The sequence below is a fragment of the Lissotriton helveticus genome, chromosome 5_1 (genome assembly GCF_964261635.1).
Source record: "Lissotriton helveticus chromosome 5_1, aLisHel1.1, whole genome shotgun sequence".
Taxonomy (NCBI): Eukaryota; Metazoa; Chordata; class Amphibia; order Caudata; family Salamandridae; genus Lissotriton; species Lissotriton helveticus.
The window spans coordinates 311,113,763-311,141,299 of record NC_136065.1 but is presented as its reverse complement, the minus strand read 5'-3'; the positions used below and the strand labels follow the sequence as shown (position 1 = coordinate 311,141,299).

Here is a 27,537-nt window from a genome sequence, read left to right as displayed (position 1 = left end):
TTTTTTTTGTACGACATGAGGCTAATGTTAAAGCTAAAATGGTCTCTATGCCAGACCTAAAAAGTTGAGTAATGTGGCTCTTGCTACAGGAAAGCTTATGATGGTCCATTTAAAAGCGAAGTACATTTTCACTGATTCCACTGGTTTTGCTCAGCTCCTACCCTTTTGTGAAAATTGGATGCAGCACTCTCGATAATCACACTGTCCATATTTACTGGTTAGATGCAGCATTCTCCCTGACTGTGCTTTCGTTTTGTTGCAGGTTGGTGCCCTCTGCCCGCTTCTACCCTCTAAGGATGCATTGCATTCGTGCACTAATGCTGCTGTCGGAGAACACACGGACCTTTATCCCTTTGCTGCCCTTCATCTTGGAGGTAGGTCACTTTCAGCTCTCATATGAAATTTGAAAGGGATATGGGGTAGAGTATGTGGACCAGCATTGCGCTTGCAGCCTTGGATATCGGTTTTGATGGATTTGGATCTTTGTTGACCTGTAATGGACAGCAGGGGTGTATGTGCACCTTGTGCTGTCGGAGTATGTATTTTTATTAACAAGTACCAGCATATTCTGCCAAGAGTTAATTGTGGAAGTGTAAGAACATAAGATAGATGTTTGTGTGATGTGCGCATGGCACACTGGTCTTTATCAAGTTCTTTGTATGTTAAATTGGTTTGTATGTTCAATCAATCAATCAGTCATGCCATTTGTATAGCGCACTACTCACCCGGGAGGGTCTCAAGGCGCTTGGGGGGAGGGGTATGCTACTGCTCGAACAGCCAGGTCTTGAGTTGTTTCCTGAAGGCGAGATGGTCCTGGGTCAGCCGAAGGTGGATGGGGAGGGAGTTCCAAGTCTTGGCAGCCAGGTAAGAGAAGGATCTTCCTCCGGCGGTGGCTCTTCGGATGCGTGGTACGGCTGCGAGGGCGAGGCTGGTGGACCGTAGCTGGCGGGTGGGCGTGTAGAAGGTCAGGCGGTCGTTGAGGTACTTGGGGCCCAGGTCGTGGAGAGACTTGTGTGCGTGGGTGAGGAGCCGGAATGTGATCCTCTTTTCGACGGGGAGCCAGTGCAGGTTCCTCAGGTGGCTGGAGATGTGGCTGCGTCGGGGGACATCCAGGATGAGTCGGGCGGAGGCGTTCTGGATGCGCTGGAGTCTTTTCTGTAGCTTGGCTGTGGTTCCGGCGTAGAGGGCGTTTCCGTAGTCCCGTCGGCTGGTGACGAGTGCCTGGGTGACAGTCTTCCTGGTCTCGGTCGGGATCCAGCGGAAGATCTTGCGAAGCATACGCAGGGTGTTGAAGCACGATGAGGAGACGGCGTTGACTTGTCTGGTCATCGAGAGGGAGGGGTCCAGAATGAAGCCCAGGTTGCGTGCGTGGTCGGTTGGCTTGGGTGCGGTGCCCAGGGCTGGGGGCCACCAGGAGTCGTCCCAGGCGGAGGGCGAAGATCCCAGGATGAGGACTTCCGTCTTGTCCGAGTTCAGTTTCAGGCGGCTGTCCTTCATCCACTCGGCGACGTCTTTCATCCCTTCGTGTAGGCAGGTTCTGGCGGTGTCGGGGTCTCTGGTGAGGGAGAGGATCAGCTGGGTGTCGTCGGCGTAAGAGATGATGTTGAGGTTGTGCTGGCGTGCGATGGCTGCGAGAGGTTTCATGTAGATGTTGAAGAGGGTGGGGCTGAGTGAAGATCCTTGCGGGACGCCGCAGATGACTTCGGTGGCCTCGGAGCGAAACGGGGGGAGGCGGACTCTTTGTGTTCTTCCGGCGAGGAACGAGATGATCCACTCCAGTGCCTTCTCTTGGATACCGATGTTGCTGAGGCGCTGGACTAGGGTGCGGTGGCAGACAGTGTCGAACGCAGCGGAGAGGTCCAGGAGGATGAGGGCCACTGTTTCCCCCTTGTCGAGCAGGGTCCGGATGTCGTCGGTGGCTGCGATGAGGGCGGTCTCGGTGCTGTGGTTGGCTCTGAAGCCGGACTGCGAGGGGTCGAGGGATCCGTTCGTCTCGAGGAAGGCGGTCAGCTGTCTGTTGACGATCTTCTCGATGACTTTAGCAGGAAAAGGGAGGAGCGAGATGGGGCGGAAGTTTTTGAGATCGGTGGGGTCCGCTGTAGGTTTCTTCAGGAGGGCGCTGATCTCGGCGTGCTTCCAGCTCTCCGGGAAGGTGGCGGTGTTGAAGGAGGCGTTGATGATGTTCCGGAGTTGGGGTGCGATGGTGGAGTCGGCCTTGTTGAAGACGTGGTGTGGGCAGGGGTCGGTCGGTGATCCGGAGTGGATGGTGTTCATCGTGCGGGCTGTGTCTTCGGTGGTCACCGTGGTCCAGGTGCGAAGGGTGGCGGTGGGGGGCGTTGGTTCGACGGTTGGGTGCGTGGGTGGGGCGCCGAAGCTGTTGTGGATGTCGGCGATCTTGCGGTGGAAGAACGAGGCGAGGGAGTCGCAGAGGTCTTGTGACGGAGTGATGTTTGCACTAACCAATATCTAATTTACACTGTTAATGAGATCTAAGGCACTACATTCACAGATGTGTGTCCAAAACCAGCATGCTAATGCTGTCACCCATGTGTTTACCTGCAAGACCTAGGAGTTGTATTTTATTAGGCAAATGAGATCTAACCTGTGAAAACAACCAGTTTGTTGCTTCCTGCTCAAACTTTGTTGCTTTGTAATGAGCCTCTGTAACGTATACATTCACACTGTAACCTCTGTTTCAAATTGGGACATGAGCTGCAAAATATAATGCCTGTCTTTTAATTTAAGATCCGCTGTGTCTGGTAAGGGCTCTGGGGTGGTTGCAGAGGGGCATGTACGGCATATGTGCACTATGTGCGTGTTGCGAGGGTGGATTAAGGTGAGCATGGAGTGCATAGGTAGAGCTTTATTTACTGTTTGTCAACAGAAATCCATTTTGGATCCCCTGTGTGTGTGTGGGTGTGTATGGATCTCAACAGGTAGTAATGCATGGTTACTGATAGTGGTAGCATTCCTGTAGGTCCTCTTCATGCAGATCAGGATGTAGGCAATGCCCCTTTGAGAAAAGCACAGACCAAACCCTCTTTTCATTCTTTCCTCAGTTGTTTTCCCCAAGTCAAGTCAAGTCAAGTCAGATAATTTATATAGCGCACTACATACCCAGAGGGTCTCAAGGCGCTTAGGGAGGGGAGGAGGATTACTTGTCAAATATCCACGTTTTAAGTTGCTTTCTAAATGCTAGGTGGTTCTGGGTAAGGCGAAGGTAGGTGGGGAGTGAGTTCCATGTTTTAGCTGCCAGGTATGAGAAGGATCTGCCTCCCATGGTGGTCTTGTTGATGCGGGGTACAGTGGCGAGGGCTTGGCTGGAAGAACGTAGTTGGCGGGAGGGGGTGTAGAAGGACAGTCGTGAGTTGAGGCATTCTGGTCCGATGTCGTAGAGTGATTTGTGTGCGTGGGTTAACAGTCGGAAAGTGATCCTCTTATTGACGGGTAGCCAGTGGAGGTCTTTCAGGTGGCCAGAGATGTGTTCGTTACGCGGGATGTCTAATATGATCCTGGCTGAGGCGTTTTGGATTCGTTGGAGTTTCTTCTGGAGTTTAGCGGTAGTACCTGCGTAGAGGGTGTTTCCGTAGTCCAGTCGGCTCGTGACCAGAGCATGGGTGACTGTTTTTCTGGTTTCGGTGGGGATCCAGCGAAATGTTTTTTTGAGCATGCGAAGAATGTTGAAGCAGGATGAGGATACGGCGTTGACTTGTCTGTTCATTGAGAGAGAAGAGTCCAGGATAACGCCTAGGTTCCGTGCGTGGTCTGTCGGGGTGGGTGCTTTTCCAAGGGCTTCCGGCCACCAAGAGTCGTCCCATGCAGAGGGGGATGTACCTAAGATGAGGACTTCTGTTTTATCTGAGTTCAGTTTCAGACGGCTTTGTTTCATCCATTCGGCAACTTCTTTCATTCCTTTGTGTAGGTTTGTTTTGGCGGTGCTGGGGTCATTGGTGAGAGAAAGGATCAGTTGAGTGTCATCCGCGTAGGAGATGATGTTGAGGTTGTGTTGGCGAGCGATGGCCGCGAGGGGGCTCATGTATACGTTGAAGAGGGTGGGACTGAGTGAGGATCCTTGTGGTACGCCACAGATGACTTCAGTGGCTTCGGACTTGAATGGTGGAAGGCGGACTCTCTGGGTTCTTCCGGTGAGGAACGAGGTGATCCATTCGAGTGCTTTTCCTTGTATTCCGATGTTTCTGAGGCGTTGTAAAAGGGTGCTGTGGCAGACTGTGTCGAAGGCTGCAGAGAGGTCGAGGAGGATGAGGGCGACTGTGTCTCCATTGTCCAGAAGGGTTCGAATGTCGTCTGTTGCTGCGATGAGGGCGGTCTCAGTGCTGTGTTTTGCTCGGAAGCCAGATTGTGAGGAGTCGAGGGATTTGTTGGCTTCGAGGAAAGCGGCGAGTTGGTTGTTGACAGCTTTCTCGATGACTTTGGCTGGGAAAGGAAGGAGCGATATGGGGCGGTAGTTTTTGAGTTCGGTGGGGTCCGCTGTGGGTTTTTTCAGAAGGGCGGTGAGTTCAGCGTGTTTCCAGCTTTCCGGGAAGGTGGCGGAGTTGAAGGAGCAGTTGATGACGTCTCGGAGGTGCGGTGCTATGACGGAGTCTGCTTTGTTGAAGATGTGGTGAGGACATGGGTCTGTGGGGGATCCTGAGTGGATAGAGTTCATCAGGCGGATGGTGTCCTCAGTGGAGATTGGGTTCCAGTCATTAAGGATGTTCGAGGGGGGTGAAGGTCCAGCATGAGGTTGGGTGGGTTGGTCTCCGGGTTGGTTGTCGAAGCTGTTGTGGATGTCCGCAATTTTGTTGTGGAAGAATAGAGCTAGGGAGTCGCAGAGGGCTTGAGACGGGGTGATGTCGTTGGAGTTGGCCGAGGGGTTGGTGAATTCCTTGACGATGTTGAAAAGTTCCTTGCTGTTGTGGGCGTTGTTGTCTAGTCGATCCTTGAATGCTGTTTTCTTGGCCTTTCGGATTAGTTGGTGGTGTGTGCGGGTGGCGTTTTTGAAGGCGTCCTTGGTGCTAGTGGTTGGGTCTTTTTTCCAGGCCTTTTCAAGGGAGCGGCAGAGTTTCTTGGACTTCTTAAGATCATCGTTGAACCATGAGGCCTTCTTGCTGCCAGGTTTGCGTTGACGTTTTTTCAGTGGTGCTAGGATGTCGGTGGTGTTGGATAACCATAGGGTGAAGTTGGCGGCGGCTTGGTCTGGGTTAGAAGAGTGGGCTGGGGTGTTTAGAAGGAGTGATGAGGAGATCTGGTCGATGGTGATTTTGTTCCAGTTTCTTTGCAGAGTTGGTTGGAGGTGGTTGGTGGGTTTCGGCTTGTTGTAGGTGAAGTGAACGCAGCTGTGGTCAGTCCAGAGGAGATCCGTGGTGTGGCTGAAGGAGACATGATTGCTGGAGGTGAAGATGGGGTCGAGTGTGTGACCTGCTATGTGGGTGGGGGAAGTGACCAGTTGTTTAAGTCCGAGGTTGGCGAGGTTGTCCAAGAGGGTGGTGGTGTTGCGGTCGTTGTTATTTTCAAGGTGAAAGTTGAGGTCTCCCAGAAGGATGTAATCTTTGGAGGGGAGCGCGTGTGGAGTGATGAAGTCCGTGATGTCTTCACTGAACTTTGCGCGGGGTCCTGGTGGTCTGTAAAGGAGGGTGCCTCTGAGTGTGGTCTTGGGGTCGATGTGGATCTGGAAGTGAAGGTGTTCAGAGTTGGCGAGGTTGACGTCAGAGCTGGTTGAGATGTGGATTGATTTTTTATGGACGATAGCGATTCCTCCTCCTGTGTGGCTGGTACGGTCCTTGTGTGTGATCTTATAGTCTTCAGAGATGGCAATGGTGATGTCTGGGGCGGAGGAAGCGTTCATCCATGTTTCTGTAAGGAAGGCGATGTCTGGAGAGATGGTGTCTAGTAGATTCCAGAGGTCAATGGCATGCCTATGGACCGAGCGGGTGTTGAGCAGGATGCATTGTAGGTGGTTGGGGTCGGGAATCTGTGGTGTGGTTGTAGCGGAGATGTTGTCGGTGCCGATGAATTTGCAGGAGTAGCAAGAGAAAGGACCATGGGTGTGTCCAGGAGCGGCTTGGACGCAGTTGGGGGCGCGGCCGGGGTTAAGGGCTAGGAGGGTGGCGGCATCGTAGGTGATGCGGGAGGGCTGGGCAGCGCGAGGGGCAGGGGGTCTGGCGCTGGGCGCGGTCCAGGCGCGGACGGGCGTAGACGGGCTTACCTTTGGCGCACCTTCGGCGTGTACGTAGCGCGTGGACGCTGCGCGTGGGACCATCTGACATTAATGGACAGTGGAGGGGGCGAAGCGTGGGAGGGGCAGCAGGGAGGCGGTAGTGTGGCTGAGGGGCGGGTCAGGGGAGAACAACAACAACAAAATGGAGGGTCCGAGGGAAGGCAGGCAGGGGTATTACTAACAACAAAAATGCAGCAAGTTAGCAGTAAGCGCAATTCGAGCACAAGCGCTGGTGAAATAAACACAATAAACACAATTACTGATGATAAGACAAGCCAATAGTCAAGCCAATAGCCTGAGCGAGGTCGCGCTGCGAGAGGCAGGTAATTAATAAAAGCGCTATGCGAGTGAGGCGCTAGAATATTAGGCAGCGGCAGTTTAGTGATCAGCGCTCAGAAAACGATACCAGGGAAGCACAGGAGGAGCGTGGTGGAGCGACCGTCCGGAAGCAGGTCCAGGTGGTGAGAGGTAGCTGAGTGAGGAAGCCTCTCCCTCTTTTATTTTTGTTTGGGGGCTCTCTGACAGGGAATCCTCATACAAACCCTCCTTCCTGATCCACTAAAGGACAAAGACTGTTGCTTTACTAGTCTGGGTGGGATACACATAATGGCAGGAGGCACCTGAAACCGGTTACAAATGAGGACCAGGAGAATACACATTGTCTGTAAACTCTGATACATACTCGTTAGAAACTCAGGAGAGAGTTTCCAAAGACCAATGACAGAATCCACTCAGTAGGTTCAAAGGAATTACTTGAGCGACAGAGCCAGGATCTCCGATTGCTGGCGTCCTTACCAGGGTGAACAAACTGGGCGAGACCCATGCTAGAAATGCTTTAGACTGCCTGGAGAAAAGGAGGAACTGTCTGCTGGAGTAAGCCAATAAATGTGATGCATCTCCCAGAGGAAAGCCTGCCATGTGTAGTGCTTGGATTAGCTGCTCAGTGAGAAGGCTCCAGACAAAGGGGGTAGAGCCACAACAGCCATCCAGCCTTCCCCCACTTCCAGCCGAATGCTCACTGAATACCTTCTTCGGAGACTAAATAGACAAGGAGAGCACCACCAATGTAGAGTGCCAAGTCGATTAGGGCCCTTCAATGCCGAAATCGGGGGAGTCATAGGCACCTAGTCTGTAAATGCTTGTGGAGGCACTCGATGCCAGGCAGAAGTGGCTTTTCATCCATCCAGAGATAACCACCAAACCGCCCCAGGACGGCTATCAACCACGCTGCCACAGGTTTAAAGAACTCGGGGGTAAACTTTGAGGAGGAGCTCTCGCCTTCGCATTGTAGCATCTGATGCCAAAGAAGCAGAAGGACAAGGCTACAAGCCCTTCACCCCAACCACCCACATCCAGGCAGTCACCACAGTCTCAACATCCGCAACTCACTTTCCTCACCACCATCAGTCTCCTGGCAAGTCAGTGCACTCCTTCTCAGACCCAGGCAGTCCCTATGTGGAAAGAAACAAATATGATCAGCCTCTAGGGATAGGTAACGGGGACGATCCCTTGGACAACTACAATGTCTATTGTATGGATGACCCCGATCCGGAACCATACCAAGCTATCCCTGTCTGATGATGCCACTACGTATCATGCAGCAATTTAGAGGACGACCTGTAACCATAAAGTTGATCAACATACCTTACAGGAGGAGGAGGAGGATGCCTTCTTAGTCAATAACCTTTCCAAAACCGAACGCACAGTACTTCCCCCATCTCCAAGGGGAAGTTCTGCTGTGCTTCCAATAGTGTCAACACTAGCATCTTGTTGAACCGCCATGCATGGATATGCATCTCTGCATTTGGGCCGGAGGTAGACTAACTCCTCCCCAACATCCCATTTGATGGAGAACATCTTGTTGAAGCCAAGGTGGATCAAATGTTGTGGGGAAAAATAGAGGACACAGAGATAGCAAAGTACATGTGTGCACTGCAGTCTACAAATCTGAGGGTGACCTTTCCCAGGCAATAACCCAGGGATGGTACAAATTCCTCACCTCAGACTCAAACCTACTTGCGCCATCAGCAGATTTTTCATGAGTCACAGGCAAGCAGAGGAGGTCACGGGCAAGCAGAGGAGGACACTGGGACAACAAGAGCAAAGGCAGGAGTAGAGGCAAGAGTCTTAGTGTGCAAATGCTGGTTTGGCCTCGCTACCCCATGATCACACAACAATTATTGGGGGCTGAATAAAGGATTACGCCCCCACCCCTTCCCTGGAGTAAACCACGCATCACCAATGGGTTTTAGCAGTTGTTCAACAGGGCTATGAATTCAACACCACTCCTCACCCAGATATAATATCCTGCCGACACCGTCTCAGCCAAGACCAGGTCATCCTTCTCAAGGAGCAGGTCCAGCTGTCCTCCAAAAGAGCGTGATACAGCTAGTGCCACCACGCCAACAACTAGGCAAAGGCGTCTACTCACTGTACTTCCTCATCCCAAAGAAGTGAGCCCCCCTCTGGCCCATACTGGACCTGAGGCCACAACATCCTGCATAGCATTTTCATATGATAAACTTGCAGGGTGTCCTGCAGCTGCTCTGTCAAGGGGACTTCATGATGACACTGAACTTAAAGGATTGCTACCTCCATATCCCCACCCACCCTGCCCTTCATGGTACCTTTGGCTTTGCAGCATTAATCCTTTTTTGGATTCATGCACTGTGCATTATTCTGCCATCAAGTGGTTGGGTCCAGAATTGTTCTCCCCCCACCCCCCATTTTTTTTTGTGCAAGTCATTGACTGACATTTGGTTGTATGTCCATCCCTGTGAGACGTCAGATGGCACCCCGAACGTTTAAGTGCGTAGGAGTCATCTTCAGATTATTTTTTCTGCCATTTTGTCTAGAAGCACGATGGAGGACCTACGAAGAATTATTGGAAAATAATAGAAAAGTAAGAAAATCGACCAAATTCCCGAAGTCCTTGGACAATAAGTCCCAAAAGGCATCTTCCGCTTTGAAGCACACTTCGACTGAAGGACAGCCAAAACAGAGAGAGCCACATGGATCCCAACCAAAGGATACCAATGAGGGCAGGACACCCTCGAAACCTTTGATGCAACCATCCTCTTGAGAGGGAGCAAGAGACAAAGGCAAGGCATCAAAGATTGTAGACCCTTCAACAGCGAAAAAGAGACAAACACCGAACAAAAAGCGCTTGAGGTTGAGCGCAAGAAGAGAGCTTGAGGCTGAAATGGCTGCCTTTCTACGGAGAAAGAAGAGCATTGTTAACAGCAAAAATGATTTCATACTAGCCAACATAAGTTAGGAGGCACTGCATAGACATATCTGTGTTAGACATACACTGACCAGGGAGGCTCTCTTATTAAAAGCCCATCAATCCTCCCAAAAGCCTTGAGGATAAATTGTCTAGAAGCAAGATACAAACTCGTTCTGAGAGTATATTGGAATTTCCTTAGGAACACCCGCAATAATATCTTTGTAGCTGGCCTGCACTTGAGTGTGGGTTAGGTGAAAAACATCAGACACCAGTGACTGATTCTAGTGTACTCTTCTGTGACTTTAATAAGATATAGATCCACCATTTCGTGGCTGTTCAGTGCTTTAGTTTGCTGTTGATCTTTATTGTTGGTACATCTTGCAACTTTCTTCCTCATTTTCCCAGTTCCAGAGTGTCCACGTTGCCGTGTTTCCAGTACGTATGTATTGCCCTCAGTGCCCACTATCTTATTTGTTACAAGGTCATTTTTTCTGTAGGTTCCTCATCCTAGAGTTCCTTGTTCCCCTGGTTCTTAATTTCATTAGTCCATCTCCTGAAAAGATGCTACCCAGAGAGAGTGTCCCTTGTATTGAATGAGGCCCTATAATTCTGGTTATATCTGGGAGAATATATTGCCTGACATCTTATGAGCATCTTCGATAGCAGCCAGGTTTGTGGTGCAGCACAAAGGCCATCTCGAGCCAGGCCTCGAGTGTAAGAACCAGGAGTCTGTCTTTCAGCCTCCTGACCACTCAGGGTGCTGAGGTGAGTGGAAGGTTGAGTGGGCATTGCACACGTGCCTACCCAAGAGAAGTTACATTGCATTGCCAATTCACCGATTACAAGTTTAACCACTCTGAAGGATCACTCTTCATAAATTTCGGTAGTTATTTACACTGAGAAAAAAAAGGTGGAGGCCTGAATGTTTTTTTGTTTTTTTAATTCCGGTCACTTGCTGAGCAATGGGTTAATGCTTGCATGTGTGAAGCCTTTTGGAGTGAAGTGTGGGGTTAAGAGGTTTAGTGTAATGTAGGCGATGAAGTAGTGGTGTTTTAGTGGTTAGAGCATGTTCACAGTGAAGATGTGGTGTCATTTAGTTTTCGGTTTTTGTGATGTACCTTGTGAAGCATCTGCTGGCCAATTGTGCAGGCTTTCCTATTCTGTCATAAGGGTGTATGGTATCGTACGGTGGCTAAGAGTGTATGTATATGGCATTCGGTGTCACCCATTGGTCAGTATTTGAAATGAAATGAAATGAATGAAATGAAAAATTGCATTTGTATAGCGCATAACTGCCCTAGGGCCTCGCAGCGCTTGAAGATAAAATGGTTTAGCGCAGGCTCGGGGCAGATCAGCAGGATTTAGCAAACAAATGCGTTTTCAAGGCCTTTCTGAATGAGAGGAGGTTGCTATTTCCTCGGATGGCAAAGGGGAGGGCATTCCAAAGTCTGGTCGCCGAATGGGAAAAAGAGCGGCCACCCCAACGGGCTTTGTTAATTTTAGAGGAGGTGGCCAGCTGCAAGGTACCAGACCGAAGGGGGCGTGCTGGGACATAAGGCGTGACCAAAGGGTGCAGAATCGCTGGGCCTACACGGTGAAAGGATTTGTGCATAATGCACAAAGCTTTAAACTGCACTCTGGCAGCCATTGGGAGCCAGTGGAGGTCTTTCAGAGCCTTCCTCGCCGACTGCCGACGGGAGAGATTGAACAGTAGGCGGGCCGCACTGTTTTGTGTGACCTGAAGCCTCTGCAGTACCGAAGCCGGTGCTCCTAGGTAGAGAGCATTCCCATAATCCAGGCGAGAGAGAATCAGGGCCTGGACCATGGTCCTCCTCGCCTGGAAAGGGAGCAAAGGGAGCACCCGCCGGAGCATCCTCATTAGTCCAAAGCAAGTGGCGGCAGTCTTAGTAGCCTGGACCGAGAAATCAAGGGCGGTGTCAAGCCAGATCCCGAGGCTCTTTATCTGGGACTTGGGGGCAGGAGGAGCGCCAAGACATGGTGGCCAGACGGGTGCAAGAGCAGACGGGGAGGGATTTCCGAGTAGAATGATGTCTGTCTTCTCCCCGTTAAGCTTCAAACAGGAGGCTTGCATCCATCTGGCAACAGCCTCTAGACAGGGGCCTAAGGTGTCGGATGATCCATCTGCGTGGTCTAACGAGACCACAAGCTGCGTGTCATCCGCGTAGGTGACTATACGCACACCAAAGGGATGGACTATCCTGTCCAGAGGTTCCATGTAGGCGTTAAAGAGGGTCGGGCTCAGGGAGGAGCCCTGAGGGACCCCACACCTGAGAGGGTGTTTGGGAGAGACTATCTCACCCTCGAAGACCTGGAAAAAGCGCTCACTCAGAAAGGAGGTAAGCCAGTCTAGAGCCGCGCCCGACACGCCCATGCCCGCCAGTCGGTGTAATAGCGTGGCATGGTTCACCGTGTCGAACGCGGCGCTAAGGTCTAACAGGATAATGGCCACCTTTCCTCCCCGATCCAAAGTCGTTCTTGCTTCCTCTGTAACCGCTAACATAGCGGTTTCTGTGCCATGTTGAGGGCGAAAACCTGTCTGGGAGGCACGCAACAGACAGTTGGACTCCAAATAGTCTGTTAAGATATTGTTGGCGTGCCTCTCCAGCAGTTTACTCAGCCAGGGGAGCAACGAAATGGGGCGATAGTTGGACAAGTTGCTCTGGTCCAGGGAGGGCTTCTTGAGAAGCGCCCTCACCATGGCGCACTTCCAGGGGAGTGGGACCGACCTGGCCACGATGGAGGTGTTTAAGGCTTCCAGGATGACAGGACGAATAACGTCCAGTGCCTTGACAAGGATCCGGGGGGGTGCCGGGTCATTGGGAGACCCGGAAGAAACTTTAGAAATTAATCTATCCAGGCTGCCGGCATCAAGAAGCGGAATTATATCCAGTTTGCAGAGAGCCGGAGAATCAGCTGGCTTAGATGGGACGGAGGGGGCGTTGACCGTAGGATTACTAAAAGAAGAGTATATGGTCGAAATTTTCTTGGAGAAGAAGGCAGCTAGCTCATTACAGCGGTCTTGTGCCCCTTCAGCAGTAGGACGCTCAGCCGGGGGTGAAATAAGGGACTTGGCTATCCTAAAGATTTCCCTAGGCGCGTTGGCTGCAGCACTAATTTTCCCTTCGTAGAAGGAGGTTTGCGCCAATTTAATCTCTGATTTATAGAGCCTTATTGCGGACCTATAATCATCTTTCCTAGACAGAGAATGGTCCTTCCTCCACGCTCTCTCTAGTTTGCGGCAGTCAAGCTTTAATAACCTCAGAGCAGGAGTGTACCAGGGTGCAACTTTAGGTCTTCTGATGAGTTTACAGGGGCGTTTGGGAAGAACTCGGTCTAGGGTGCTGGAGATCCAATGATCAAAGTTGCTAGAAGCAGAGGCAGGGGTCAAGGCCCTTCTCGGGGGGTCTTGAGTGAGAGCCAATGTCCAGTCGGTGAGGGGAAGTGAGGACCATTTCCTGCCCATGTACTTGGTAGAGGCCTCACGGGGGGAACAGGAGTTAGAAAGCCAGGTGAACGGTATCAAAAAATGATCAGTCCAAGGCAGTGGAACAGGGGACTCTACATTAAGGTTGGTATTACTGTATATGTGATCAAGGAGATGTCCCTTCTTGTGGGTCGCCTGATGGCCTCTCTGGCAGAGGTCTAACGCTTGCATGTTGGCACGCAAGTTATTAGCTGCCATATCCTGGGGGTCATCTGAATGGATGTTAAAATCCCCAAGCAGGGTGAGGTTAGATGAGGTCAAGACTGCGTTGGCAGTGAGATCAGTAATTTGAGTGATAAAATTATTCAGGGAACCCGGTGGGCGGTAGAGTAAAATACCAGAAAAAGTGGTGGTAGGGGAGAGATCAAGTGCAAAGTGTAAGCTCTCGCAAGTCAGCAGGGAATTAGGAGTGACCCGACACTTAAAGCTGTCCCTGTATATAATTGCTAGGCCTCCGCCTCTCCCCGATTGGCGGTCGAGGCGCTTAAGTGTGTAGCCTGGAGGTGTGGCCCATATTAAGGACGGGTCGTTGTCAATCTGAAGCCAAGTTTCCGTTAAAAATAGGGCGTCAGGATTAAGCTCATCGATCAACAGATGCAGCTCTGTGAAATGTTTGGGTAGCGACCGGCAATTAAGGAGATACATTCTCCAAGTCTCTCCCAAAGGGAGGGAGTCGCTATATGGGCGGGAGGTGCTCCATGTACAATGTTTACAGTGATGGTCGATATTAGCTGGGGAGACAGAATGGCAACAGGAAAGACTGACGGGGGGACGTAAGGAGTGTAACCTCGTGGAGTTATAGGCAATTCGAGTACCCACCATGGTGCCGGTCACCACCCCAGACCCGGGCCAGCGAGAAGCGTCTGGACGCGGACTGGCGCAGACTGGCTTCTCTTTGGCGCCTCTTCGGCGCGTATACGGCGCTACCGCTGCGCGTCACCGCTGCGCGGGGTGGGAAGAGGTCATATAGATTAGGCGAGGGTGGAGACTAGCCCGTCAACCTCCCCAAGATGGCTGCCCAGGATGGGACAACCAGGAAGTGGTGTCGCTTAAGCCTCCCTCCACACAATCAGCACAGGCTGTGGTGGACCGGGGAGTAGCGACCAGAAAACAAGTAAGAGCACAGAAATGTAATTTTAAAAACACATATTCTCACAGCAATAGGTTTTTAAAATTGTTAAAACGAAATAGCAGCTTACAGAAGTGTAATTTTAAAAACACATATTCTCACATCAATAGGTTTTTAAAATTGTTAAAAACGAAATAGCAGCTTGCAGAAATCCTGGTCACATTCAAGCGCTAGCGCTATGATCTTCGTTTGGTAGGTGATCGTGCGCGCAATATTCCCGCCCTAAAATAGTGAGGGCGAGGGGGGAGACTAGCCCGTCAACCTCCCCAAGATGGCTGCCCAGGATGGGACAACCAGGAAGTGGTGTCGCTTAAGCCTCCCTCCACACAATCAGCACAGGCTGTGGTGGACCGGGGAGTAGCGACCAGAAAACAAGTAAGAGCACAGAAATGTAATTTTAAAAACACATATTCTCACAGCAATAGGTTTTTAAAATTGTTAAAACGAAATAGCAGCTTGCAGAAGTGTAATTTTAAAAACACATATTCTCACATCAATAGGTTTTTAAAATTGTTAAAAACGAAATAGCAGCTTGCAGAAATCCTGGTCACCTTCAAGCGCTAGCGCTATGATCTTCGTTTGGTAGGTGATCGTGCGCGCAATATTCCCGCCCTAAAATAGTGAGGGCGAGGGGGGAGACTAGCCCGTCAACCTCCCCAAGATGGCTGCCCAGGATGGGACAACCAGGAAGTGGTGTCGCTTAAGCCTCCCTCCACACAATCAGCACAGGCTGTGGTGGACCGGGGAGTAGCGACCAGAAAACAAGTAAGAGCACAGAAATGTAATTTTAAAAACACATATTCTCACAGCAATAGGTTTTTAAAATTGTTAAAACGAAATAGCAGCTTGCAGAAGTGTAATTTTAAAAACACATATTCTCACATCAATAGGTTTTTAAAATTGTTAAAAACGAAATAGCAGCTTGCAGAAATCCTGGTCACATTCAAGCGCTAGCGCTATGATCTTCGTTTGGTAGGTGATCGTTTGATGGTGGTTGTAAGCAGCGTGGAAGTGGGGGGAAAAATTACACAATTTTGTGATGTGAAATTCCACAAATTTTGTTTGACACGAAGTTCGGGAATTTCTTAAGTGTTTTTAAAGTTTTGCCCAGGCCTGAACGTATCCCACTGTCTGATTTGGACTTCTACAAAGTAGGAGGGGCATTCGTTTCACTCCTAGTAGTCCACCTTACTGTAGCACCTCACCTCCTATCCTTCAACATAAACTACTCCTTTCTGCTCCACCTCTTGCCTCCATTAGAAATGATGAGTCTAGTTCATACACCTGGAAAAACTGTTCCGTGAGATTTGTGTTCTTTGCTGACACTGTCATAAGTACGTTGCAGGTTTAAATCCAAGGAAGGCCGACCTAGGCTTTTTGCCTTCCGAGGTTCATAAAATGTATGCACTTTTCAATCTGTTATAACCATATAATGTATGCATAACGATATTTCCAAACTGAAATTAGAAGTCTTTGAAAAAATGTGTGGAATGTATTTTCTCTATTGACTTGTATTGAAGCAGAAGCAATTTAAGGAGGGAAACAGCTTCAAAAATCGGGGGTCTCCCGCCTGATTAGCATTGGTTGGCATGTGTGGGCAGCGCTTTAGATAAAAGCCAAATACGCAGGACATCGCCCAGTAATTTGTGTCCGTTTGGGGCGGCATCGGTCTGGTTCTTTCGCAGGTGGTTGCTGCATTAGGTTGAAATAGCCATGAGTACTTTACGAGGCCTGTATCTTTCCCGACTCCTGGGGGTTTTGTTCCGGGCTCCTGATCTGAAGTTGGAAGGTGTGATGTTCATTTTCAGGTTCCTTCTGCCTTGCTAGTGAAGCTACTGAAGAGCTGGGGTGGGGTTGTGGCGAGGGCCGCCGCGCCCGTCTGAGGCCCGCTGCGGTGACGGGCACAGAGGCCGCTTGAGTCGGCCGCGGGTGGCCTGCTGCTGCTGCCCAGTTCACCGTCCCTGGGCCCTCGCGGTGCGGCCTGTGCCGGGTGGGCCAAAGCCTGCCCGCTCGGCGGCAGACCACCTCAAGGTTCAAACTCGGCTGCCACAGAAGCGCTCCCTCACCCCCGCCACCTGACCGCCTCGGGCCGAGCCTCGCGCCCCCTCCCCCTGCGGTCGCGCTGCGGTCTCGGCCGCCTCAGGAAGCCACGCGCCGGGCGAGCGCGCGGGAGGAAGCAGCCTGCAGGCCTCCGCCTCGCGCCCCCGGGGACGGAGCCGGGGACACAAGGGCCCCGCTTGCCCCATCACCTCCGGGACCGACCGACCGTCCTGCCGGCTGGTGCGGTTTTCGGATTTATTTATGCACACACGGATATTTCGAAAGCCCTCTCTAATCAGATCCTGCTGCAGGAAGGCTGCGGTTACTCGCTGCTGCAGGCGGCCCTGCTAAACCACATCCGATGAGTCTGTGCGAGCCAGCGACACTTTCAGATCTTCCCCAACTCTCTCCTCTCCCCCTCAGCTTCACACCCCCGGGTCTCTCGGCGCTGCTTCGCACATGGAATGTCACCACTCGATGCTTCCAGGAGATGCAGTGAGTGCAGCCACCGCTGTCAGCCTCACTGTACCTCATACGGTTGTGAGAGTTTTCCCTCTCACGTCGAGGATGTAGTATTAGGGTCCAAAGCCTCCCTGTCTTAGAAACTTTTTTTAATTCTTGTGTTTGGGCTCAGCTCACAGAAGCCTAAAATGGGGGCGACGTTGAGTGTTGTGCATTTTGTACGCCTGGGCCGACCCTCCGATTCTTAGTTTTATTTTACCAATGCCATTTCCTACCCTGCTATAATTGTACATGTAACTGGTAACGCCACCATTCTTGCTCCTCCTGCCACCGTTACAACGTACCACTAGCCGCTCACCTTCCTTTCCACGCTCATTCTTCCTCCGCTACTCTTTGCTTTTACCCTGAAGATTGGGTCTCTCTTTGACTCTCGAACATCGGGAGAGGAGTTGGCCTAACGGCTAGGGCGCTCGACCTGGGGATCTGGGTTCGAGTCTCGGCACGGTCGCTCAACATCCTGTGATTCTGGGCAAATCACTTAATCTCCCCGTGCCTAAAATAAATGTGTGTCCTTATGTAACGTAACTGGCGCTATGTAAAGCGCTCTGATACCTGATTCAGTTCGGGTCAAGTTCGCGCTATATAAAACTCTGCAAAAAAAAAAACATCTTCTCTCCTGCCCTCTTCGCCCCTCTTCAGACTCTGCCTCTTTCCTCTCACCGACACACCCATCCCAAACTCCTACCCTCCATTTGTGCCCCGTTTTTCTGTCCCCCTTCCCTTGTATTTTTTTCTCTCGTCCCCTTTGGTAATTTTTGCCCCCATCCTCATGACTCTTCCTGTATGACCCTTCCTGTACCAACGTCTGACCCTCCTGTGCAACTCGCTTTCCCTACTTAACCTACTTTTTTGTGCTGCTGCTTTTCCTGATCCCACCATACCATTCCTGGACTATTCGGGTTCCATCTCGCCATCAAGCCTTTTTTCAGGATTTTCTGATTGAAACCATACAGTCTCTGCAAGAGTTCCTAGAGTCTCCATAGTGGTTGAGGATAATGGATACTATTGCCTCAACATAAGCAGACTGTTGAATACAATTTAGGAGTAGCCCTTTTAAAAGCGACTTGACCTTTTTTTATCTGTTTGATAAGTAGAACCCAATAAATGGGTTTCAGTAAATATGGCTCCAAATGCATTTTCCCTAGAAAAGCCTAGACTACTGGAACTATATAACGATGGATGACTCATGGTCCACTATATTAAGCGGCTAGGAAAAGCGAATTATGTGGCAAGAAAGGCAAAACTTGCAGCATATTCTGTTAAAGGGAAATTATGTTCCCCGTTCTTTAGCATTATCATCTAGTGGTTGTTGCATTTTAACACAGTGATTCAAAATATGAACCCTAAAAATATAGAAAACATGTTTTCTTACCAAGAAAATGTAAAATATATTAACTACAGTGAAAATATTTGCAATTGGTGTTATTCTCGCATGAAAGCCAGGAACGCAAGTTTATGAACCCCGTTCTTTCCACCTTCTAGGCTCAGAGTAATAGCCTGAGAGTAACATCTTGAGTGTAACATCTGCAGTGTTGCATTCAGCAGGAACACAAGCCTACATGTACTTTGTCTTGCATTTGAATGTGTCGGTCTTATTCTGCGTTTTCACTCTTTAAGTCTGGGTTGGAAACTACTTTATATGTTTCTCTACCCAGGTATTTAAAAAAAATCATAACCTACGTACATGCAAACAAATGCACAGGGGCTGTGGGTCAGCCCTCTTCATCCCCGAGTCTGTTAAATTGTCATTGATTTTTTTTTCTTTCACCCACCACTGCATAAATCATACGGTTCTGGTTATAGCCCACTCCCACTTTTATACATTTTTAGGTCTCACCTGCGTAGACAGTGTAAGCTGTCGGATTGTGAAGGTAGATTGGGGTTAAAGCCCACCTATTGCTTGCCATTAGTCCGCTTTATTGTTACTCTTATTTGCTTACTTATTTGTAAGCTTGTGTGTTTTTCTTCCTCTTCATGTGTTTATGCCACCCCTGGAGTATGGCCTCATTACTTGCCTCCTCTGCTGCTTATGTTTCACGCACTATTTTTTTTCTTTTTGTTTAGCAGTCCATGAGGGAAGCTATGTTTTTCACGTCTCCCTTGCGTAAAAACTCTCCACCCCCTCTGCTGCACTCTTGTTGCTTTCTCTCTTCCACGTGCTTCTCCCCACCCTTACATGTTGCGCTCTCCCTTGTGTGCTTCTCCACCAGTGTTTTCTTGTCCGTTTATTTCTTCCCACTCCAGCTCCATGTTGCTCTCGCCCATGTGCTTGTCTTCGTTTTCCCCTGCCCTCTGTGTTGTTTATGCCCCCATGTGAGAAACATGGGGGCAGAAACAACACAGAGGGCAGAGGAAAAAAAAGTGCCATCCATGTTGCTTTAGAAACAAATATGCTCTTTTTTTTTGTTTACTGATCCAACTCCGATAAGTAAATAAAATTATAAAAGGACATTTTTCATTTTGAAGGCATACGCCGTGTGCCTACACGTTTTAGGCTTTTCTTTTTCCTGCATTTTGGCCATACCACACAGCATTGGGAATGCTTTACAGCATCGCTAAAAACCATTGCCAAAGTCAGTTGGTTTAGATGAATGCTCGTTCCTTATCAGATGTGCACATCTGCCTAAAATGTAGTGCACTTCAGTGTGAGGGCTGTTGTCACTCTTTTTTAACATTTATATTTTCTAATTGAAAAAATGTTAATTTCCATTGCATATCTTTAAATAGAAAAAGATTCACACTCACTAAGGTCCGATCTTCTAATTTTGCAAGTGTCTTTTTTTAAATAGTCCAGTTTTTGGCTTACCCTCTATGCACACTACTGGACCTCTCGAAGTAGTTCATTCTATGAAGAAGCCGCTGTGCAGAACCGTATTGTACACTCCATTAAGATTATGTGACCTGATAAGAGATGACAAGTCATAGTAACATGCAAAATATTGGGGATTAGGAGTGACCTATAGAAATATCTCCTGCTTTGAAGACCTTGCTATGTAAACATAAATTTGCATGACAAAAGAAACAAAATGCTTTTATTGCAAATAAAAAAACATCGGCCCGGTTTCAACAACATTCTTATTGGGTTTTACTTCCAGCTGTCATTTCTTCAGTCAGTCATTCGGGGATATTGACTACATCTGGGCCAAATTCTCACATCTTTAGTGTGATAATATCTGTCCTCGACAGGGGAATTAGGACCAGTTAACCTTTGCAGAGTCTCTCTCTCGGTCTGCCAATTTCATATGCAGATTCTTTGGTAAATACGATATCTGCAAAATGTGCAGCATTTGGCAGATTATGGGGAAAGGTTGTCAAATTCATAATTACTCGCAGAAAGAAACGGCTGTGGAATTGCAAATTTTAGTGGCCCTGAGTTATGGTGTAGCATAAAACCGGTTGAAGCAGCTGTTACTTCTTAGGGCAGGATTTGTAATCACTTTGGTCATGGTCTCTGCAAAACCTGGCTTAGCGAAGTCACTGATTTTGATCAGAGCTATTTAAATATTTGACTTCCCTAAATTAAGTCACCCACTTGGTCCTTTTTGTTTCTTTTAATTGGAGAATATTAGTGTGGATGTAGCCATGCATTGGAAGGGTGCCTGCTGCGTATAATACACAACTGCATGGATGATGCTGGACGCACTGCCTCTCTATAAACTGGTTTACAAACCAGTTTCTGGTTCGTACACTGAGGCGGAACATACTTTATAATGGAAGAGAACTTGTTACCTGGAGTAACTGAGTCACCATATGGTAACCCGACGTTGTTGTCAAAAGAGGATATTAGCAGGGACTGTAATACGTGTGACCCCATTGTCGGAGCCATGATTTTACTTTCAGCAAGTTATATTTTTACCACTCACTCTGGAGTTGGGGCGACGAGAAAGGATCCAGTTTTCTGCAGTGTGAGTGGCTAGACTGCACAGCGGGAGGTACAGAAAAGGCTGTGACCTTCAGTAAGAAGCACTGTCACCCAGAGTGCAGCAATGAAGGTTGCTTCTTGGAGATTTGAGTGGAAGAAACTGTGTGCATCTAGGGCAGAGGTCTTCAGACCTTTGGGGGGGCAGGGGTGGCAGTAGAGGTGTACTTTGATTACCGAATGGGGTAGTGGTCAGGCCCAGAGAAGCGTTTATTGTACCCCTTGGAAACAAAGACAAACATGCCAAAAATAAGAAATTAATTTCACCCCTTGGTTACTGACATAGGATGACAATATTGACGCATTCAGTATGACCAGTCATCCAAAAGCCTGCCGGCAATTGTGTATTCAAATGCACTTTTAAAACAGATAACTGAACAGATCTGCAATGCTTGCATTTCTAAATATGTTTTAAGCTGCCAATTGGTCTTACTTTTCGTGAAATTGGCACCACTTCTTTTGAAACACCTCTAACCAGTTCTGGCATTTCAACCAATAATGCATTGCATTTTGGACTTGTAGTTTCATGTTTGACATTGTAAAGATGCGGTCAAACTACTTGCATGCAAACTAGTACTTTTGGCAGAAAAGCCACAACTAGCTGAATATGTCACACATGACATGAGGCCATTTGCCAGCGGGGTATGATAATGCGGCTAAGTAAAAGGTAACAAATGAAAACACAAGGAGATGATGGACTGAGCGCTAAAACCCCCAGTCACAGGTCTGGGTTGAATCCATTATCATTCTTTAGCTCACTTCGCTGCCCCAGTTCAGACCCAGCCATATGCAAAACAGTCTTGACTCTGTTCCTCATGGGAACAGTCCATTCCGAACTGTCAAGCCGGGTCTTCCCTGGACAGGAAACAAGCATCCTGGGACCGGTTTTGGGGTAACACCCCTCATCAGCCAGGCTATCTTTAATACAGTGACAAAGTGAGCAAGAGACACACGTCTGGGCATACCCTGCCAACTTCGGTTGAACAAAGCAAACACAAGGAGATGATGGATGGAGCGCTGAAACTTTTCAGATACTCACCCCCGTCACAGATCTGGGTTGAATCCATCATCGTTCTTTACGCCACCAGATTCAAGCTAGCCTGGCTGATGAGGGGTGTTACCCCGAAACCGATCTCAGGATGCTTGTTACTGGTCCAGGGAAGACCCAGCTTGACAGTTCGGACTGGACTGTTCCCATGGGGGCAGGACCAAGACTGATTTACATACAGCTGGGTCTAAACTGAAATTGTGTGGCGTGCAAGAAAACAATATATTTAACCCAGATCTGTCACTGGGGGTGAATGTTTGCTTAATTTAGCATTCCGTCCATCATGTGTTCTTTTTGCATTTGTCACCCTTAGTGGGAAGGGTATACCCAGACGTGGGTTCCGGGCTTGCTATGCCACCAGATTCAAGTTAGCCTGGCTGATGAGGGTTGTTACCCTAAAACCGGTCCCAGGATGCTTGTTTCTGGTCCAGGCATGACCTGGCCTGGCAGTTCAGGCTGGACTGTTCCTATGATCTGTGACTGGGGGGTGAATGTTTGATTAATTCAGCATTCATCCATCATTTGTTCTTTTTGCGTAAATAAAAGGTAACAATGAGCATCATTTGTTTTTCCAAAACTCATTGACGCCCTCTAAAATTGCTTACACGCTTTAACTTATTTGCTTGCAATATTTTTTCAATTTCATGCGTGATTTATTGTAAGAAAACAGTAACATAAATATTACTTTTGGCTTATGCCCTCCCATCGCCCTGGACATATTTTAGCTTGCTTAGCTTGCTCGCTATTTTTATATTTAGTGTGAGAGGCTAAAACGTACAAATAAAAAGCAGATTTTTTAATTTTTTAAGGATGTGCCCTCAAGCTCCATACATGCAGCTTGTTGCCAGTATTTAAACTACAACATGATATTTGTGAGAACATAGTTGCCTTTTTGGGTTTTTGGGGGGGGGGGGGGGGGAGTTGCTGAAAATATTCTCCATTGGGGAAGGGAATGACATTACAAGTTTGAAGACCATTGGTCTAGGGCCTGTGGCTGTAAGTTAAAAGTACACCAGTCAAGGTTGTCAGGGGTACTCGTTTTCCTTAGGAGAGAGGGGTATATCGAGCGCCCCCTCCCGATGGCGTCTGATACTCATGTACTCTGCTGACTGCCTCAGCTCCTCCTGCCCCACCGAGTTTGAGAGTCCCGAGGCGCTGTCGTCCTTTACCGATGCTAATGTGTCCTGACAGGTGCTCGGAATATGCGCTTCAGTCAGAGCTCCTCTTGTAGAGCCCGGGGGCCAAGGGGGGGCATGGAGATTCATACGCACAAAAGGATTCTATATTTAGTGAAGATGCTTGGAGGGAGGGACGGGGATTAGACCGGGGAGGGAACTCTGCGCTGACTTGCCGAGTCTTACCTCCGCCAGGTGTTTAATCACTGTCAGCGGCAAAGACCCCCGGGGGAGCTCTGATCTATACCGGTGAACATGGACGCGATTCCCCCTCCCAGCCTGAAATCATGCTGGCTGATGAAAATGCACACACTTTTCATATAGCGCTTAGTAGCAGCATTTAGCCTAGTTTTAAGCACCCCCAGTGTTCGCAGGTGAAATGTGTTTTTTTTAGGATCACCATGTATTGATATATTGAGCTAAAAATTGCAGTTATGACACACGCGGCCGTGCACCACAATGCACCCAACTACCTCGCTCAAAAGTTGTCTACATCAGGAGGGTCGAGATCCAATAGAAGTACAAAAAATCTACTCCTGAAACCTCATAGATTCCGGAAAGAGAAAACATACAAGCGCTCCTTCTCAGGAATGGCACCCAGGATCTGGAATGCGCTCCCTCCGGAAATCAGGCTTATCTCCTCCACTGCACTCTTCAAGAAAGAGGTGAAAACAATCCTTCTGGCCAAGATCTCCTGAACTTTATAGGTACTGGATCTGAGACTCTGCATCGCTTTGTATCACTGATCACCTTGCTCTTTGGCACTACACTCCTATTTGATGGTACACTACCCAATATATGATACACTTTGGTTCATTGAATCACCCTCCCGATGCCCCCACCCAGTGCTTTCTTTATCCTAAGAAATTGGTATAAGCCATCCACACATCCAAGGTTTTACCTGAACCCTCTGTAGTTGGATCAATGACTTGTGCCGTCTTATATTACTTGTTTACCTGATTGTAAATTGATATGTTTCTGTACATTACTGTTATCCTATTATGTTAGTGATTACTATACTGCTCCAATTATCTTGTTCATTCCTGCTGCCCCTACCCCTGTCTCTGTGAAGCGCTCTGATATCTGTAAGGATCTTGTTCGCGCTATATAAAACTTTGAATAAATAAATAAATAAATAAAATAAATTAGAGTGTGAAAGCTGGGATCAAACAGCACGCCACCTGGTTCAGACGAATATTTTGTGGTTTGTCAGCAGATAGGGGCTCCGTTGAAGATTTGATGTTTATTCTGGTTGGCATGATTTCTCCCATGCGGCCAAGTGTTGTTTTTATACACCAAATCCTCTAGGTTATATGGAGTTAGGGATGGCTTTCAGTTCTATAGCCCCCAACCCTTTCCTGAACCACTTTTTAATGACACTGGATTAGCAATAACTAGACAGGACACCTTTGCTTCATTGACGTGCTAGCGCTAGTCGTGGCCAATTGTAGACTTCGGGAGGTGAAGGGATGATCGATAGCAGATGCAACATAACACAGACGACTCCTATTTTAATTCATGGCAGAATTTAAACCGTTTTTTTCTGATACACATGAAATGGTGTATTTCAAATGAACACTGCAAAAACAAGCATTTGCAATGCAATAGGTCTCACATTTACGCGAGTTTAAGCTATTGCCATTGTAAATAACAATGCCTTTTATTTATGTTTTAAAAAACCCCAAAAAATAAAAGGCATGGTCATTGGAGAAGAGCAGATCATCATCCTATTTCTTGATAAATCACTTTCCATGCATTTGTTGAAATCTCCAAGCACAATCGGGTGACAAAACTATCTGTTTAGTTGGATGCAAGCAGACAGCGCATCAATGAAGCATGTTTTTGGCAGAGTGCTTGTCTACCTTGCACAGATGGATACAGCCAGACTTGCTTTTGGTGCGCTTGAACAGCCTCATAGCATCCTAAGGATGTCACCACCACTGCGTGGGGGCTAAGAGCCAATCATGGGGACCTAATCGGAGGCTGTGTCCCAACTGGTAATATGTTGACAATTCAGTGTAATTTAGAGTACTGGTCGAAAATATATCTACTTAATCTCTCTGTCCATGAGAACTATGCAATCTTCACTATACAAATCATCTGAGCCTAGTGCTCTTGAGATAGTTAGAAAAAAGTATTTTCTTCCTGAAATTGTAACCAAAAAAAGCCTGATTACATTTTTTTTACTTGGCTATTGCCTTTTCGATGATGTTCAGATCTCTCTCATTGCTGTTCTAGAGCTTGCTATCCAGATATTTCTTATTTGACCCCGGTTACCTTTTATTGAGTATTATGTTCGGCTGCCACATGATCACACTTGTCCTGACTTGTCCGTCTCGTTCCCCTTTGCAGGTCTTTCAACAGGTTGACTTTAACAAGAAGCCGGGCCGCATCAGTGTGCGACCCATTAACTTTGCCGTGATCCTGAAACTCTCCAATGCGAACTTGCAGGAGAAGGCATTCAAGGTGAGTCGGCGCTCTACTACTTTTCATGGGGAGGGGGAAGAGAGGGGGGGGGGAGGGGGGAGAGTACTAAATGTTTGCGGTTTGATTGGCGATCTGTGCACTTCTCCGTTTCTCGAAAACCTCCTTTTATGCCAGAGGCTGGATTGAATAGGCCTGTGTGTACAGTGCTTGCAGTAGCTGATTTTACTGCTACTCTTTATTTTTTCTTTGCAGTTTTATAAGTAGCTTGAACAAGACCCATGACGGTATCTGAGTGCTTTGCAGTAAAACTGTGAATGCATACAAGCAGTTTACTAACAAACGGTTATATAGGTTTTATCAGTGTTTAGTTTCAAACAATTTACGCAGTTACATCAGTTAAAACAAACTTCTCTCTTATGAAGATATTCATGCAGAATGTTAGTTTCTTCTATTTAGATATCTGATGACAAAAAACCCAAAGGAAAAAGACAAGCAGACAGCCATTTTTTCTACTAGGATGGTCCTTCTGATCAGACCAAGAATTAGCTAGCGATGGTAACCGAGGGTTAGAAGTCCATTTGTTGTTAGGGTGATAAGGGAAAGATATGGTGACCTCCTTGTGAATGACAGAGTGGTGCAGGGGAAACAAGATGTCTTACCCTGTTGGAGAATGTAGAGCATCGCTTTGTTAGTACTGAAGCACAGGGAGCCTGCCACACTGATTGCGACTGAATACTAAATCTAAGTTTGTGTGTATCACCTTCTGGCAAGAGGCTCTCTTTCTTCCTGCTCTGACTGTGGGGCAGGGAGGGTTACATATCCCGGGGCCCTGTGGAGCTGAGACAGCTGGCACCTCCAAGGGTCTTTAGTGGTGGATCTGGTACAGGCTCTGGTCTTCCTCCATGTGGTAGTGTTGATGCCACTGGTGCCCATGTAAGTTAGCACCGCCTCCATGCCTAGGCTTCGCAGGAGAGGGCAGAAGCCCTCTGTGCTGAGGGTTTCATTATCCTTGCCACCCAGGACACAGAGTGCTCTTGAGCACCCTCTGTTGTATGCGGCACAGTAAATCTAGCTGTTTGCAGGAGTTTTCAAGTCAGCGTGGAAGGGAGCGGTGAAAGTCTGTGTCCAGTACAGTATTGGCTGGGGTCCTGCAGCGAGCAGAAAGACATTGGTGATCCAGATACAGCCAGTAATCAAGCACCGCACTGTTTTGAGCAGTGCGGTGGCAATGCCCTGTGTTCAGTCAGAGTATTGCTTTACTGGGGTCGCATACAGTGCCTGTTGTGTGCCTCTTAACCACCGTGTGCCACTGACCTCAACCTCTAGGATAAGAAGATGAATGCCAACCCCCTGTTGAAAGCCATTCACTGATTAAGATCAAGACAGTGTTCAGGTTTATGTTGGCCTGGACAGGCTTTGGCCACAGTAGCCCTCCCCACCCCCACAAATAGTTTTGGAAACAGTTTATGACTAGGAAATAAGCCATTCTGATGCTCTTGTATGTGTTTTGCTGACCGACCGATGAACCTCACAAGGTCTGGGATGTTGTTTTGATGCAGGGTTGGAACCCCAGCATCATTAGCAACATGCAGTGTGAAAGAGGATCAGCATAAGCCTGTCCTGATGCTGAATTCAAGCACTCCCATTTGTATATTTATCAGTAGAGGAGATTCCACTGTTCCCAAGTCCCAGCCACTAGTTAAGAAGAGGTCTTTTGGTGCAAAGCACGCTTTACTACTCCAAATACTTCCTCTGGAGTGAGCTGGGAGTTCTGTATCGTAGCAATGTGTGTATTTCTCACTGCCGTTAACCTCTTCAGCGCGGCGCGAATTTTCGCGCTGTGCTGAAGATTCGAAAAACGGGTGTGGTCATGACGGAACGGTTCCGTCATCAGTGCAGCCCAACCGACGCTGATGACGGAACCGTTCCGTCATAAGCATCGAAGGGGTTAACTGGGAACAGTTGTGCACACTGGGGTCCAGGAATTCAAATCTAGTCTTCCAAGAGCTCGGCTTCTGGTGGTGGGAGGGATACATGCCTGGTGCCCATCCACTGGGGTAGATTGATAGGGACTCTGAGCCCGTGGGAGAGCCTGTCTGCTGCTTCGTCTCTGAGGCAAGGTGCTTGCTTTCATGAGGCATATACCTGCTGATGTCCAACTTCCAGCAGGCACCAGCCCGGGACTTAGCTGTGCCATGAGTTGTGGTCACATAAAAGCTATGAACATTGGCTGATGGGCAGGTACATTTGTACTTTTTGGGGTTTATGATTTGTCATAACGCTAGCAGGGTGTCTGAGAGCTAGGGAAGTAGTTGACTGGGTGCTG

The 27,537-nt window shown here is 48.4% G+C and overlaps 1 protein-coding gene across 1 annotated transcript in view; it reads left to right on the top strand.

Annotated features, from left to right (window-relative positions):
* Nucleotides 1–27,537, top strand: part of NOC2L (NOC2 like nucleolar associated transcriptional repressor) — a 492,322-nt gene that overhangs the window by 190,058 nt on the left and 274,727 nt on the right. Inside the window, exons 12-13 of the mRNA XM_078642345.1 lie at nucleotides 263–374; nucleotides 25,137–25,250. Coding sequence (XP_078498471.1) covers nucleotides 263–374; nucleotides 25,137–25,250 — 226 coding nt within the window. The remainder of the gene's footprint in view (nucleotides 1–262; nucleotides 375–25,136; nucleotides 25,251–27,537) is intronic.